This window comes from Lonchura striata, chromosome 27, assembly GCF_050655825.1.
Source record: "Lonchura striata isolate lonStrDom1 chromosome 27, ASM5065582v1, whole genome shotgun sequence".
In the NCBI taxonomy this organism is placed as follows: domain Eukaryota; kingdom Metazoa; phylum Chordata; class Aves; order Passeriformes; family Estrildidae; genus Lonchura; species Lonchura striata.
In genome coordinates, this window is record NC_140729.1 from 9,153,206 (window position 1) to 9,170,006 (window position 16,801).

The window sequence follows — 16,801 nt, forward strand, 5'->3', positions numbered from 1 at the left end:
ACCTTTGGTCCCCAGGCTGCAAGGCCATGTGATCCTGAGTACAGGCACTGTGTTACCCCAGTGCTGCCATTGCAGTGCTCAGGGCTAGCAGAGTGTTTCTGCAGGCATGTCTGAGCCAATGCTGTGCCCCTCTGCCTTGGGCTAGGTGCCTCTGTTCCTTTAGAGGTGAATGCTTTTGTTAAGCCATGTGAGAAGCAGCTGCTGCCTTCAGCAGCTGTGACTTGGGACCCTCCTGTGTGGCCACTGACATCCCAGCCTGGGGACCCAGGGCCCTCCTGTGTGGCCATGGACATCCCAGCCTGGGGGCCAGTACCTAGGATCAGCCAGCTCTGATGCTGAGCTGCTGTCACTCACAGACATGTGGACAATGACACACAGATGACACTGACATGGCTGTTAGACAGCCCCTGCCGATGTGCTGCTGTTAGCAGCACCCCCACACAGGACACAGGTGACACATTGGCATCATGCATGGTGGGGCTGGCAGACTCAGGTGACACCCTCAGAGTTCACAAGGATGTACACACTCAAAAATCCTTTGAGCACTAGCGTGACCCTTCTGTGCACCCAGCACTCCAGCAGGGTCCACAGGACCCCGCAGGACCACGGACCTCCTGACCCATCCCACAGGTCCTCTCCTTGCCAGCTCCTCCAGCTTGACACACCAAAGACAGCATCACTCAGATGCTTATCCCAAAGGCACACTATGCTTGCAGGTATCTCCAGGTACCACGATGAATCCCTTGCCCTCCTGATAACCCTGCCCATACCTGGAGTCTCCTACTTGCCAGCTGCTCTGAATTTCTGCTGCTGCATACACACCTGGCTTGTGGGTGTGCACAGAGTTACCTCTCCCAGAATCAGCAGACATGCTGTGAGTCCTACTCCAGCTGCTGGCCTGCAGCCCCTCGCTGCCCTTGTTCATGCTTGCCCCCCAGCAGTTGCTCTTGTGGGCATGGAGTATTCCTGCCTCAGGGGCTGTAGGGTGAGTTCCCACTGGCTCCAGGAGCTGCTACCACAGGCCGGGTCTCTGCTCTCCCTGTCTCCCTGTGTGACTGCAGGAACTGGCCCCAAATCCACACATGCTGGCTGCCCAGCAGCTGGCACTGGTCCTTGCAGTGCACAGATGGGACCCTGGCAGGCTGCACAGAGAGTTACAGAAGGATTAAATAAACTAGGACTGTGGTGGTCAAGTGTAGAGCACAGCCAGAGTAGCACTAACTGGTGCAGGCTGACACCCAACCAGCCTCTTACAACCTTTTTCTGTTTAACCTCTCTTGGCTGCTCCATGTCCCTGTGTAGTTCCTCAACGGCTGACATCCCAGTTTCCATCATTCAACATCCTGGACACTGAGCTTTGCATCGTGATTATCACTTGCAAAGTCCTAGGCTGCCTATGGCTTGAGAGCTCATCAGCTAGTGTGAGTATGCCGTTTGTTTCTTGTAACTTGCCTTGTAAATGCTAATTGGCCAGGTTTTATGGCTGTGTCTCCCATTACTTCCCTACTATAAAAATAAATGTTCTCAGCCTCGTACATCCTTACCCCTTTGCGTGGCTGATTAGGTTTGTTCTCATTACATCCTCCCCATCACATGTCTGGTTTATCTCTGCCTTTTATGGCTCCTTTGAGCAGATACCCCTAAATTAGCTGACATGCTCCTTTCACATCCCCTGACACTGCCCGCTGCTGCAGGGCTGGACAGAGGCTGCACTCTTCACTCCCCTGGGGCCTGAATGGGGCTCCTCATGGGCTGTACTCACGGGCAGTGATCCCTGTGGGCATGGCAGGGGCTGTGTGTGCCAACAGGGGCTGCAGTCACTGCTCCTCCAGTAGAGGCAATAGGCAGGAACACATTGAGGCACTTAGGATCAATAACAGCTCTGTGTCAGTTTGTACAGGCAAGCCCAGTGTCTGGCTGTGATAGCCACATCTCTCCAGGCACCAGGGACTTCTGTGGCCAGGCTGATCCTGGAGTTTTGATCTCATCTGGCAGAGCAGAGTGGTCTGCACTGGTGCCTTGCTTTGGGGTTACCTCTGGGCTGACTGCTAAGTTGCAACACAGTATTAAAGACAGCAAGGTTTAATTCAGAGTTTTCAGTCATAGTTCTGCACCTTTTGTATTGTCTGCCCTACACATTCTTCCACAAACTGTAAGACACTGATTTCTAATTAAAGTTGGTGTTTCCCTTCCTTCTGTCCCTTCATTTCCGCTGAACCATGGACTTAGTAAAGCCTTGGACTCAATTTTCCACAGTGCTCTCCTGGAGACACTGGCTGCTCATGGCCTGGGTGGGCACACTCTCCACTGGCTACAGACCAGTCTGGGCAGCTGAGTGCCAGGAGTGGTGGGGAAGGGACGTAACTGCAGCTGGTGGCCCATCACAGCTGGTGTTCCCCAGGGCTCAGTACTGGAGCCAGTCCTGTTTAGTATCTTTCATCAGTGATCTGGATGGGGGCATTGAGTGCATTCTGCCCAGTGAGCTGGCAGACAGCAGCTTGGATGGTGGCTTTGGGAGGGTGGGAAGGCTCTGCACAGGGGTCTCTGGCTGGATCCGTGGGGCAAGGCCAGTGGTAGAAGGCTCATCAGGGCCAAGTGCTGGGTCCTGCACCTGGGTCACAACAAGCCCATGCAGTGCTCCAGTTTAGGGAAGAGGGCCTGGAAAGCTGGAAGGACCGGACCGGGGTGTGCTGGTTGACAGGTGCTCAAGATGAGCTCACGTGTGCCCAGGTGGCCAAGCAGGCCAATGGCACCTGGCACCATGGACACATGGGCACTGTGACTCCAGCTGCAGCCCACATAGGCACACAGAATGGAGATCCCTCACCCAGACAGGAAATCCTGACTCTGCTGAGCAGGAGCAGGGCATGGCCACACAAGTGTGGTTCCTCCCCTAAACATCCCTAGTAAATCTTGGAACCATCTGAGATGCTTTTCTCCCTCCATTCCACAATGGTCCTTTATCTCCTGGGCATTAGCTCTGCCTCAGTCTGTGAGCTGACCCAGAAGCTGTTCCCACTGACTCCTTGGAACAGGTAGCACACCCAGCTCTGGGGCTGCTGGATCTCCTGGGGACAGCTCTTGGAAGAGGTGGATCAGTGTCCATTTCTCTGGTTAGGTTACTGTGGTGGCTCTGGTACTGCTGATGGGCATCTGTGCCATTTGTGTATGTGTAGACCAAGTTTTTATTGTATAACCAGAAAAATTCACTTTGCAAAGGTGCAGAGAAGTGTTTTAGAATCACTGCCCTGAAGGCTTTACTGATAGAACAATCCTGTAGCAATGACTGAACTTTTATTTCAAAGCACAGTTGAACACAGCCTCCAGGGCAGCAAGTCTATGGTTGGGAGAATTGTAATTTGCATTTTTTCATCTTGCAAGGGAGAGAAGTGACTACACTGCCATGAAAATTCCCATATTAGTTCTCCAATTATCACAAGGTTTCTTCATCTGCATGTGGTCCTAATCCACATGACATGAAGCACTACAAGAACTTTTTAATTAGCCCCACGGTGACAAAATCTAGTTTTGCTAATTATATTATTGTTACTGTTTTGGAATGACCAGAAGTGCAAGGTGATTTGGGATTTTGCTTTCTTCTTAAATCCCATCATTTCCCTTAACAAAGGCATCAGGAATCCTATAGGGGAAGGTTGTTGGAGTCTTCTGTTGGAGGTAGGTTTGCATCTCCTGCTCCTCTGATTAGAGCTGTGCTGTTTTATCTTGTAACTTGAGAATCTCATAGCTTGTGTGAAGGTGGATCACAGAAACGGGAGTTTGCTGAAGGTATTTGCTCTTTCTGCCAAAAATACTGGAAGGATGAATAATTCCACATGCTACCAGTGGCAGTGATTAGACTGCGAAAGAGGAAATCACCTGAAAATGCTTGTTTATCACTTTTAATATATAATCTTATTTAACAGAGTCAGCTTCAGAGACACTCCGCATGTGTTGGGAGATGTCTGAGGGAACGCAGGCATGAGTCATACCTGTCTCAGCATTTCTGTATTTCAGGTTTTTGCTGGAGCTCAATCTTACTTTTATGGTAGAGAGATTACTGAGGAGAAAGGCTGGATTACAATTGAAAGCAAATTGCTTTTTCTCTTCCCCCAAGCTTCTGTGAAAATACTATTTTTTAATGGGAAATCAGAACAAAGAATCCACAGTATTAATTGTGGATTGTTAGAAAAAGTGGCTTTCCTTTTTGGATCTGTGGAAAAAAATCTGCAACTTTTAAGCAGAAAATAGGATTAAGTATATAAGGCTTTAAAATGGTATTATTCACTGACAGTAAGGTGGAAACTGTTATGGGAAAAAATTACAGTATCCCTGCAGGGTATTCACCAGAGGCAATTGAAATGTGCAGGAAGTTCTCATTTCTACAATTCTCTGAAATTCCATTTTTGGGAATAGTTTAACAGTTTATAGGGGGAAATAAAAAAAGTTGTGTTTTATTCCACATGTGGCTTTTTCTTTTAAGAAATTAGATTTTTGTTTCAGCAGCCAAATAGAGGTAATAATTTCCCATCAGGGAGATGGTTCAATTATCTTGGGCTGTGGGTGCTGATGAGCAGCTGCCATCTTCTCTTAGAACTTCCCCACAGTGTCTCCAAATTCATTGAATATTACAACATTATTTTTCCAGAACTTGAGACACTGTGATTTTTAACTCATGCCATTTATCTGACTGAAAAGAAGTTTGTAAACGGACTGTGATGCAGAGATCTTTGTAATAATCTAATGCATGAGAAGACCAGAAGTTGGGAATAAATTGGGGTTGAGACTGAGCTGTCCATGGAGCCAAGGAGGAGTAGCCTGGCCACAGTGATGTTGCTTTAGGGTGAGTACATTCCCTCTGCAGACTTCTTGACTCTGGTGGAAGCTGACACAGCCACATCCCCTGTCCTGATTTATTTTTTAGTGCACAGATCACCTGGCCTAATGTGGACTTACATGTCCAGGCAGCCCCAATGGTGGGAGTGGAGGATTAGGGAAAGCAGGTCCTGTGTGGGTGACTCTTTTGTCTCTATTTACACAGAGAGCCCCTGCAGCTCCATGGATGAGCTTCAGCTCAGCCTAACTTGCAAGTCCCTGCTTTAGGTGAGGTGCATTCCAGGCAGAGGTGCTGCTTCCCAAGGTGAGTGGTGTGGATGGTGTTCTAGAGGGAAGGGATGCCATACAGAGGAGCCCTGACAGGACAGAAGTCGGCTGGGGCAAACCTCAGAAAGTTCAACAAGGCCAAGCACAGGCTCCTGCACATGGACCCCAGTCCCAAGGCTGGGCAGTGCATGGATTGAGAGTAGCCCTGCAGAGGAGGACCTGAGGATGTCTGGTGCATGAAAAACTTGATATGTCCTGTCAATGTCCACTCACAGCCCAGAAACCAATCATAGCCCGGGCTGCATCAAAAGCAGCATGGCCAGAAGTCCAGGGAGATAATTCTGCCCAAAAACTCCTGAGACCCCACCTGCAGAATGGTGTTCACCTCTGGGTCCATGGACCTGCACAAATGGACTGTGGAGCTCCTGATCCAAGGAGGGCCACAGATAAATTCAAGAGGTTGGAGCACCTCCCCTGTGAGAACAGGCTGAGAGAGCTGGAGTTATTTAATGTATGGAGAGAAGAGAAAGCTCTGGGAAAACCTTTCAGCAGCCTTCCAGTACCAGGAAGTGGCCTACCAGAGAAATAGAGAGGGACTTTACACAAACTCATGTGGTGATAGAAGTTGTTGAGGACAGCAAAATGGGGAAAACAGTCAGTACACTGGATGGCAAGACTGGTATTTGTAGGGACAGTTTGGATAAATAGGTTGACATGAACATTATAAAGCCTGACATAAATAAATATGTCATCTTGCATCTGGGAAAGGGCAAGCCTGTGCAGTCAGCAGAGACTGGGGCCAGGAAGCAGCTTTGTAGATAATGGCCCTGGTAGACAAACAGCTGAATAGGAGATGGGAATGTGTTCCTCTGTCACAGAAGGTGACAAACATCTTCAGCTCTGCTAGCAAAGGTCTGGACAGCTGGTGCAGGGATCCCAGCCCTCCTCAGTGCAGGACTGAGCCAAGACCCAAGCACTCCAGGACAAGAAAGGCAGTGGTACATACACTAGACTGACTTCCTTGGAGGGCCTGCAAATGAATCACTGGGCTGGTTCAAGGAGAAGCTGAGAGAACTGGGTTTGTTCACCATACAGGAGAGAAGGCTAAGGGGAAACCTCATTTCTGTGTATAACTAGCTGATAGATGAGGATACAGAGGAGATAGAGCCTTCCTGGAGGTGTACAACAATAAGATGAAAGGCAAGAGAGATTAATTGGAACATCCTAAGTTCTCACTAAATGTAAGGGAATTTGTTTTGGTTTTTCTTTTTTTGTTTTGCTTTTTTTTTTTTTTTTTTTTTTTTCCCTATAAGACTGGTTATATACTTGAATAGTCCACAGAGCTTGTGAGATTTGATGACTTCCAGAAATCCCTCCCATAAATTATTCTATGATTCTATGTCTTATTAATTCTTTAGTCCAACACATATTTATAGTCATCTTTATTGCTCTTGTTTGTGCAGGGATAAAGAATGGAATCAATGAACATCACCACCACTGTGACAGAATTTGTCCTGTTGGGCCTGACACAGAGCCACAAGCTGCAGTATTGTCTCTTTGTGGTCTTCTTTCTCATCTATATAATAACCTGGCTGCTGAACTTCACCATCATTGCCACTGTGGCTGTGGATCACCAGCTCCACACCCCCCAGTACTTTCTCCTGGCCAACCTGGCTTTCCTTGACATCAGTGACTCCTCAGTCAATACTCCCAAGCTGCTGTCAGGCCTCCTCACCCAGCACACAATCATCTCCTTCAATCAGTGTTTCCTCCAGATGTTCTTCTTCCATTTCATTGCGGGAGCGATGTTGTTTTTGCTCCTGGGGATGGCGGTGGATCGGTACGTGGCCATCTGTGAGCCACTGCGCTACCTGGCCATCATGAACTGCAACACCTGCACAGGGCTGCTGGCAGCTGCATGGTTGGGTGGATTTCTTCATTCTGTTACACAAACTGCTTTTCTTCTCCAGCTGCCATTGTGTGGCCCAAATGTACTGGACAATTTCTACTGTGACGTCCCTCAAGTCATCAAACTGGCCTGCACTGACTTTCACAAGGCTGAGCTCCAGATGGTGTTTAACAGTGGAGTGATCCTCATCAGCCTTTTTGTAATCTTGATTATTTCTTACATTGTCATCTTGCTTAAGATAAGGATATGCATTGTAGAAGGGAAGCGAAAAGCTCTGTCTACCTGTGGAACACAGATAACTGTTGTGAGCTTAATATTCATCCCCTCCATCTTCACCTATGCCCAGCCTTATAAGAAATACCCTGGGGAAAAGGTGGCCTCCATTGTTTACACTGTGGTCACTCCAATGCTAAACCCACTGATCTACACACTGAGGAACGCTGAGATGAAAAAGGCCATCAGGAGAACACTGGGGAAAATATTTGTCAGCAGGAATGCAGAAACCAGAGCAGACAGTAGATCCAAAGACATCAAATCTGGTGTTCCCACAACAAAACTGTGATCACCACTGATGTTCCTGCTCCTTCAATAAGTGAGCAACTTTCTAGATGTGAGGTGGGGACAACATTCGCCTCCCATCAGTTTAGGAAGGTCAGTCACATGGAGTGTGCAGCATGGTGGAATGTCTAGGGCCTAATAAAAATCTGCAGTAGATCACCTGCAAAGCCATCTCCATGACACACCAAACCCTAAACCAGTACAAACACCCTGGCACTGACCGTGCAAGGGCCCTTCCCACAGCCCCGTTCTCTGCTCTGGAAACCACAGCTGAGCCTTGCTCTGCAGCATGTCTCACTTCTCTTCAGCACTCCTCTGTGCTTTTATCTCTAAGTTAGCACTGATGCCTTACTGACTTGCAAATAAAACAACACACTTTGGGGATAAATATTTGTATGGGGGGGAATATAAAGGTTGGTGTTTCTTGGAGGCCTCCAGGGGCAGACAGGGAAAATGTCCACAAAATGCTCATGCCCCACAGAGTTTATAAGTTTAGCAAATAAGCGTAATTGACAAAAATCACCAATTAGGAGCACAAGAGGTGGTGCAGTTTTCCCCAGTTCAACTTTCTCTGAATCTTCCCCTCTCAGACAAAAACTCAACTTTGTTTATAGAAATAAGTTTGGAAGAGGTGGTTCCTAGGGAGAGCTAAGATGGGTTAGGGGCCTTGAAATGTGTTTTATCTTTCTGTCTATCAGGGCAGGGAAAAGTACTGGGAAAACTACACAATGATAGGCTGCAGGGATATAAATATATGTACAATGAGTAGAGAGAATATACAAAAGAAAAAAGGAACAAAATCAATTTGGCATCAGCACAATGGCATCTGCACATTCCTGCATTAGTAACTTCAGTAATATAACTTCAGTAACTTCACCAGCAATGCTGAGATAGAGAAAAAAGCATTCTGAAAATGCTTTAGAGGGAGAAAATTCTCAGATCTGTAAGGATTATTTAGGTCTAGAGCTGTTTGAGTTTAATTCCCTTAGAGAGACAAGTGAGAAATGAAATCCCTCTTGACAGTAGAAACAAAAATCTCCCACAAAACATATAAATAGCTGATAGGGAGAGAAACTGATAAGAGGAAGTAGAGATCAGAATAATAAAAGGAAAAAAAAAAGAGAAAAGAAAGTAATAAAAGCAAACAAGAGAAAAAACCTCCTTATGTGACTTTCTGATCCTTTGTCAAAGGTCAAAATTTCATGTCATATCTTGAAATAAAAACATTTCTCAATATTCTTTATTTTCTCCATTCTTCCTTCCTTCCATGGAGAGCTGAAGGCTCATTGTGCTGGCTGTGTGTGTAAATTGAGTGATGTTTATTTCTCTAACTGCAAATCCTGACCCATCTGCCTGCCCAAATGTCAGCACTGGCAGCAGAGGCTGCACCCAGACTGCCTCTGATCTGAGCTGCTGCACTCACTGCCTGCTGGGAGAGGAATATTTGTGCCAGAGACTGGGGAAGGGTTTGTCTCTGCATCCTTTAGCTAAAGTTTTCTCTGTCTCTTCAGTGTGCTGGCTGCTTCTGGCTCCAGGGGTGATAATTATGGAATTGTGGAATCAGCTGTGGTTCTGGAGTGCTAACTCGGGTGCCATGGGGTCTTAGTTAAAGCTCTACGATGCATGAATTGATTTGTAATTATTTATTGTAATTATTATTTCCTGTAACTTATATAATTCCTGAACATACACAATTCTTTTAGAAGCCATTCTCTAGAATTCTCCAGATCACTTATTAATTCAAGAAATCAAACCTTTCCTTTCCTTTCCTTTCCTTTCCTTTCCTTTCCTTTCCTTTCCTTTCCTTTCCTTTCCTTTCCTTTCCTTTCCTTTCCTTTCCTTTCCTTTCCTTTCCTTTCCTTTCCTTTCCTTTCCTTTCCTTTCCTTTCCTTTCCTTTCCTTTCCTTTCCTTTCCTTTCCTTTCCTTTCCTTTCCTTTCCTTTCCTTTCCTTTCCTTTCCTTTCCTTTCCTTTCCTTTCCTTTCCTTTCCTTTCCTTTCCTTTCCTTTCCTTTCCTTTCCTTTCCTTTCCTTTCCTTTCTTTCTTTCTTTCTTTCTTTCTTTCTTTCTTTCTTTCTTTCTTTCTTTCTTTCTTTCTTTCTTCTCTCTCTATTTCTTTCTTTCTCTCTATTTCTTTCTTTCTCTCTTTTGCTCTTTCCCTCTTTCTCTCTCTTTTCTTCCTTCTTCCTTCTTCCTTCTTCCTTCTTCCTTCTTCCTTCTTCCTTTTTTTTCTCTCTTCCTTTCATCCTATATTACATAGATACATAGATATATGTATATTAATAAACCCCTTTGTAATGCTAATAAAAATTAAACTCAACACTGATCTTTAATGTCATAAGCTGAATTAAACTAGTACCTTCCAACAGTGCTAAAACTTCATTATGTGGTTCTAAAGTGAAGAATCAAGTACTGCACCAGCAACTCTTAACTAATGACTAATTTAGCTGTTTTCTTGGAGTTTCCTTAAGGAAATCAGGAACACCCATGACAGGAGGTGATCTGACAGAGCCATAAACTGTGGCAGCATGTTGAGCTCAGCAGCCCATATCAAGGCAGACATTTAAATCAGCACCAATTTTTGCCAGAAAAAGTAAATTAATTAGTTATTAAATAAAACTTCACACAGAGTTCTGAAAATAATTAATAGAAAGAAATAAAAATGTTAAAATGTATGATTTTTAAAATGCATTCTTCCATAAAAATGCTTGAATCAATAGTTCACATTTTGGGCTTGGGGAGATAAATCCAGGCACAAACTTCTGCCCTGGTCTATTTGTGAAGCTGTGATCCACTGAATGACATAATTTAACCAGAAATTCTCTTTTTTATAGAGGACCTAGGATGGTGTAAGTGTGAGCTCAGCTCTAGCAAAACCCATGGCTGTGTTTCTTAGGGACCAAAAATCAGTGCTCCTTGCTAGAGGTGAAATTCTGATTTACACCAGCTACAAACCTGCCTTGTTTCCTACCACCTCAGTTTCTGTTTGGGCTATCCTTCATGCACATGTGGAAACAGGAAACAGAAGAGATGAATTCAGGAAAAACAGAAAGTTCCTGATAGTGTTTGGTGGGAGGGCACTGCAGCAGGTATAAAAAAGGTTTATTTCAAATGGATGACTGATTTTGGATGTCTCATTCTCCTTGGACCAGAGTCTGAAACATCTTTCAGAGGCAAATTAAAAGCATTAACCATTTGGAATGCAGTATTCCTTAAAGTGATTAACACTACTGTTATTATACTAGAATAATAAACTTTTTTTTAAATAAATGATTTTCCAGTATTTTCTTTTTGAGTAATAAAACAAGAAAAAAGTTCTTTGTTTTCACAGAGGGAAAAGTAGATCTGCTCCCAGAAGAAAAGTCTGTAGAAATGCAAATGAAGTTCCATTAGTTCTTTCTCCAGTGTTCTAATTATGAAGAAAAAAGGGTTTCAACAATACAGAGACAAGTTAAGTTCCCTAGAGGAGTCGAAGCAAACAACATTGCCAAATGCAATTAACCACTTTGTCATTAACTCATTATGAGGTTTCTGAGGTCAGGCAATGACTTCATCCTGAGATGACTTTCATTGCCTTCCTCTTTTACAAGCAAACTAAATAAAAAAAAGAACATTATACTCAATTTTACTGCCCTTTACTGTCTTTATGGCCAGGTGACTAATTCAGGTGAAACACAGAGACTGCAAAGGTCAGCATGGCCACATTGGTAATGAGGATTTCTTCTGCTTGACCTCAATATAGAAAGTACAGTTTGAATGTTGCAGGCTCTGGCCCAGGCTATTCACCAAGCCAGAGCACATGTTCTATCCAGAACAAACTGCAAAACCCTCCAAAATAAATATTCCTAGGTTGTAGCAGCCCTTTGCTCTGTGTGCCCTTGCAGATACCAGCTAATCCTCTGGAAACTCTTCATTCCTGGATGAATTTCTCCAGCTGGGACTTGCAGAATGCTCTTATCCCATGCCTCAGACTCCCCAGCGCTTGCAGGGTGTGGGCACTGCACTGCATTAAATGCTGAGTTCTTGCTGGGAGTAAGGAATGACCATTAATTAATCTTCCTTTCCTTTCCCCACACCTCAAACAGAGGACTCTGAAAGAAGTGAACTGATTTCCTTATCACTTTCATTCAGCGAGCCTCTTTTCTGCTGGAAGAAATGGAAAACATATAACAAGGATAAAAAAAAGCGGAACAAAACACACAGTCCCTATCAATTACTGTATGCTTAGCCTGGAAAGTTCACTGTGAAAGAATATTTCTTCAGTGAGAGGGTGAGGTGAGCTCCTGCAATGGAAATGTCTAAAATATATATACAATATATATACCAGACATTTTAGAAGAAATGTCTAGTATATATATTGTACTCCTAAGGAAGAAATGGAGATAGAAGTTCTAAATAATTTGCTTCTGAAGGAAAGAATAAAGACAACATATTTAACAGTGGGAAACAGATCTTTGTGCCTGTATTTTCCCCTGAGCTAGTAAACCATTAGAACTCACAAAAAAAAAATGGAAATAACGTTTTTAATCCACACATTCATGGACAAGAAAATCTTTATTTCTTCATCAAAACAGCCATCACTCTAATTAGTACTTCCTTCACTTCTTTATTCCTCAGGCTGTAAATCAGGGGGTTCAAAGTGGGAATTACAGCTGTGTATATGAGAGCAAGGATTTTCTTAGTGTCTTGTGAACTACAGGATTTTGGTAAGTAAATCAAAGTCCCACTTGCACAGTACAGCGTTACCACAGTAAGGTGTGAGGAACAGGTGGAGAAGGTCCTGTGCCTGCTCTCTGCAGAGGAAATCCTCAGGATGCTGGAGATGATGCAGGTGTAGGACAGCAGGATGAGGCAGAAGGGTGCGAGGATGACGAGCACCGTGGCCGAGAGGAGCTGGCGCTCGTAGCGCGACGTGTCCGCGCAGGAGAGCAGCAGCAGCGGGGGGATGTCACAGAAGAAGTAGTTGATCCTCCTGGGCCCACACAAGGACAGGCTGAACACCCAGGCTGTCTGCACCACCGACACAACCTTGCCACTGCAGCAGGAGAGCAGCAGCAGGGAGAGGCAAGCCCGGCGGCTCATGATGGCCGGGTAGCGCAGCGGGCGGCACACGGCCACGTAGCGGTCGTAGGCCATGGCTGCCAGCAGGAACCACTCCGTGGCCCCCAGGAAAACCACGCAGTAGAGCTGTGTGACACAGCCCAGGTAGGAGATGCTCCTGTCCTCGGACAGGATGTTTACCAGCATCTTGGGGACAACTACTGATGCTGTGGAAATATCCAGGAAGGACAGGACGCGGAGGAAGAAGTACATGGGCGTGTGGAGGGTGGGGTGCACTGTGACCATGCAGATGAGAAGGTTCCCGATGAGGGTCATGCTGTAAATTAAGCAGATTGTGAAGAACAGCAAGTGCTGGAGTTCTGGGTGGCTGGACAATCCAGAGAGGACGAATTCAGTCAGCAGGGTGTGGTTTCCTGCATCTTGTTCCTGTGCTGGCTCCATCTGGGAGGAAACAGAAACTGTCAGAGCTGTAGTCACTGTGCCAAGGTCACAGGGCTTCAGCCAGTTATTCAAACCAGGAGTCTCTTGGGAATGCCTACAGAGCTGCTGGGTCAAAGGGGATGAGTCTGGAGCAGGCTGGGCTGAGCACACTGAGAAGGCAGTGCCAGCACCCTCCAATGTCATTGCTCGGTGGTGTCACCAAGCCTTGACCAAGAGGAGCTGGCACTGAAGGGGCGGCTCCATCATGGGTGCAGGGTTACCTGCTGAAGATATGCTCTCCCCCCAGGTGTCAGGTCTGTGGTCTCAGCTGGTTCTACAGTTGCTTCCTGCAGTCAGGGGAATGTCCAAGTGACAAATGAGACACCCACAGACCAAAGCAAGAAAGAAAAACCCTTGTGCTACCTTAGGGAGCAGTGGACATTGCTCCTTGCACTCTGTTTTTCCTCCTGAGTGGGCTGACAGGGCAGGCAGCCTTCCTCCAAGACATCTGAAGTTCAGAGCAACTCAACTTCAGATGACAGCCAAGGAAGTTCAGGCTGTGGGAGGCTTTGGCTCATATTCACATCAATCCCCAGCTGTCAAGGGGACAGAAATACATCCCAGAGCCCAAGTTTGGAGAAAGCACTCCCAAATGGAGCAAGCAGAACCTGTGAAGGAAAAACCTAAGCCAACTGCTGTCCACCAAAACTCCCACGGACCAAAGAAATCAGCACCAAAGTAAACCCAACAAAAAATCCTGTCTGTAGGAAGGTAAAGGAAGAAGGAATAATTCGAGGCAGAGGTACCCATAGGGAATGATGAGGAAGTGCAGAGGGTGAAGCCCAGGACCATCTGTTCATGACTCACATGGCCTTGCTCCCCTGAGGAGGGCTGCTGTGTGTGGGATGTTCACAAAGTGCTGGACCAGCTCTGCCCTGGATGGGAAACTGAGGCACTGAAAGAGAAGAGCCAGAGAGGAGAAAAGGGTGGTTAATTCTGTGTCCTTCAGACTCAGCATCTCTTACCAAAGGGGCCACCAGCCACTGCCCTACAGGAGCAAATCTCAAGGCACAAAATGCATTTTGGCATCAGAAATGTATCCATGAACAGAGGGGAAGAACTTTGGCTCTGTACACACAAGGAGCACGTCAGCAGAGCTGGCACACAGAGAAGGACACAGCCCAAAGCCAGAGCAGTCACCCAGCTCTGCCACCACCAGCCACCCTCGGGCTGCCCCTGGCACAGCACATCTTCTGTCTCTGGGTTTTATGACACGAACACAGAGTGGAAGCTGTGCATCCCAGAGCCACAGATGACTTTAACACACAAGCACAGTAAGGAAACTCCCAATATTCTCAGACATTTGGTGCTCTGGTGTATTTAAGGGGGATCTTTCTGGGTTTGACTGTTTCCAATAACATAGGAATGAAAGGACACTTTTGAGTGGTAGCTCAATACAGCCTGTGCATGACAGATAATGACATGAAAAACTCCCTGCAGTCTCTAACAGCACACATTCCCACTGATTTTAACTTGTTTAGAACCATGTAGCTGAAGTGGAAACGACCTAATTCTGCCCTCCAAGTCCATATGAAAGCTTTAGACTATTGCTGTGATCATTAGCTCTCTATTAAAGTCAACAGCACTCACAGCAGCCACTGTTTTACTGACAGTTCATCTTCTAATTCAAAACACCTCTCAAAAACAACCCTCAATTTATGTAATCCGTGTGTACTTAAAGGGCTCTGCCCTTTAAGTAAGTTTTGGCCTTAGCTCTTCCTTGGATTTCCTTTATACATTCACAATAACCATTTTGAAGAAAAGTGTCCTACCTCCAGAAATTCTGCCATCCAGTGCCTCCAAAATGGGTCATTCAAATTTTGATAGAAGTATTTTCCTTGTTTTCTTACATTAGGAATGGTGTTGGACTGGTGATTCCTACTGTCAGCTTACACTGCAGATTAAAAATTATATTTTAAAAGCAGATGATCTTCTGGCACAGCTGCAATAATCAGTTGACATTAGCACATGGCAAATACCATAAAAAGGCAGCCAAGGACTTGTCTCATATAGAGGAAGAAAAGGAATTTGTTAGATTTGTTTCAACTCAGTTGAAAGCTGAAAAGGTAGAGCTGCAGCCCAGGCTGCAGCTGAAAACGTAGAGCCTCAATGCATCTCTATTTTTTGCCCATGAAGGGAACAGCTGAGCTGCCTCTGACACCTGCCTTAAGTAGATTCTCTTGAAATCCCTAAATCCCCTGGAGGTGGGATTGATTTAATCTGATTTCAGAGCTGTCAGGAATGGTTGTTCAGAGCTGTGCTCCCTCTGTGGGCAAGGGGATGTAGCAAACAACGACATCCTCATACCAGCACTGAAATGCTGCATGGAGCCCCCCCTCACTGTCTGCAAAGTGGGAGCAGAGGGACTCCTCCAGGCACAGGCATCTCATCCCCTACATGCCACAGGCTGTGAACTCTGCATCCTCACCAGCAGGGGACTGACTGTGAACCTGAAAGGTCTGAGCAGCAGCTGGAAACATCAAGGGATGTGTGACTCCATGGGCAGAATTAGCCTGACACTGCCTTTGTTTAATTGGACTGGTGCCTTTAGGGGCAGTGCTGTCTCTGGTAGGAGAGATTTCATTCAGCTCCACCACTCACATTTCATTCTTCAATTTGTAGTGACTACTTGTCAACTGTGAATGCTTTCCTTTCCTTTCCTTTCCTTTCCTTTCCTTTCCTTTCCTTTCCTTTCCTTTCCTTTCCTTTCCTTTCCTTTCCTTTCCTTTCCTTTCCTTTCCTTTCCTTTCCTTTCCTTTCCTTTCCTTTCCTTTCCTTTCCTTTCCCTTTCCCTTTCCCTTTCCCTTTCCCTTTCCCTTTCCCTTTCCCTTTCCCTTTCCCTTTCCCTTTCCCTTTCCCTTTCCCTTTCCCTTTCCCTTTCCCTTTCCCTTTCCCTTTCCCTTTCCCTTTCCCTTTCCCTTCCCTTCCCTTTTACAGTAGGAAGAGAGATCCAAACAAACAAAAATCAGATTTGACTGGAATTTCAGGAATTAAATCTGCACCTAGTACCAACCTGCTCAGAGCTCTGAGCAGCATCACCACCCCTGATGTGGTCACACCTGGTCTGGGAAAAGGCTGATAAAAGAACCAGAGAACAAAGACCAAATCTGCATCAAAGGCAAAGTGATCAATAACAAATAGGAAATTGAAGTGAGAGGGGAAATTAAGTTTCTTCATTCAATGACTGAATCTTTTAATTTCACGGAATTTGCTTCTTATGCATACAGGAGAGGTTAAGCAAACAGAGATTTCATTTCTGTAGCCATCTGATGGCAGGCAAATGTTGATGATCTTCTGAGCCAGTGTCCCTGTGTGGTCAGCAGAGAGGAAAAAATCCTCTAAGGATGGAATTAATGTGATTTTTCCAGATGTCCCATTGTTTCTGAAACTGTCCCTTCCACCAAACAGGTTTGAGGAGGATGCCCAGGACATGTACTACAGTCCATGGTCTTTTTAGAACACAGGGTAAGGGGCAATGCCAGTGTGCTCTAGAGGATTTATTTGGGGCTTTCTCTAGACCAAAGCCATGTCAAATTAGGAACATCCTGAAGGTTTCACTGCCTGGGCTCACGGCCACAGGAGGCTCAGGGAAACAGGGGCTGAGTCCTTTCCAGGCTGTAACCCTGGAGCCAGAGCTGCAGGGAGGACTCCGAGAGGCCTCGGGCAGGGCTGCTCCCCCTTCTCCTGTGGGCACC

General features: G+C 45.8%; 2 protein-coding genes across 5 annotated transcripts; one reads left to right on the forward strand and one right to left on the reverse strand.

The window, feature by feature from the left end:
- The first annotated feature begins 2,340 nt into the window (after positions 1-2,340).
- On the forward strand, positions 2,341-8,880 carry LOC110480579 (olfactory receptor 4D2). Of its 3 annotated transcripts, none has more exons than XM_085562004.1 (3): positions 2,341-4,840; positions 5,039-5,137; positions 6,564-8,880. In XM_085562004.1, exon 3 carries the CDS (start codon positions 6,573-6,575, stop codon positions 7,569-7,571), a length of 999 nt encoding a protein of 332 aa, XP_085418130.1. In that variant the 5' UTR covers positions 2,341-4,840; positions 5,039-5,137; positions 6,564-6,572; the 3' UTR covers positions 7,572-8,880. The 3 variants fall into 3 exon arrangements, with proteins under 3 accessions (XP_085418130.1, XP_085418131.1, XP_085418129.1); XM_085562005.1 differs by having other exon boundaries at positions 2,341-3,675; XM_085562003.1 differs by having other exon boundaries at positions 5,039-8,880.
- Positions 6,361-16,702, reverse strand: LOC110480578 (olfactory receptor 10A5-like). 2 transcript variants are annotated; one of them, XM_085562001.1, is made up of 3 exons: positions 14,879-16,702; positions 13,914-14,001; positions 6,361-13,067 (listed from the first exon to the last, which is right to left on the reverse strand). In XM_085562001.1, the coding sequence occupies exon 3, from the start codon at positions 13,065-13,067 to the stop codon at positions 12,120-12,122; it is 948 nt and encodes a 315-aa protein (XP_085418127.1). In that variant the 5' UTR covers positions 13,914-14,001; positions 14,879-16,702; the 3' UTR covers positions 6,361-12,119. The 2 variants fall into 2 exon arrangements, with proteins under 2 accessions (XP_085418127.1, XP_085418126.1); XM_085562000.1 differs by having other exon boundaries at positions 6,361-14,001.
- Positions 16,703-16,801: the final 99 nt, after the last annotated feature.

Bases quoted from the DNA above. Each gene is read 5' to 3' on its own strand.
- LOC110480579 (XM_085562003.1), top strand. From the start codon at position 6,573: ATGGAATCAATGAACATCACCACCACTGTGACAGAATTTGTCCTGTTG.
- LOC110480578 (XM_085562000.1), bottom strand. From the start codon at position 13,250: ATGACATTGGAGGGTGCTGGCACTGCCTTCTCAGTGTGCTCAGCCCAG.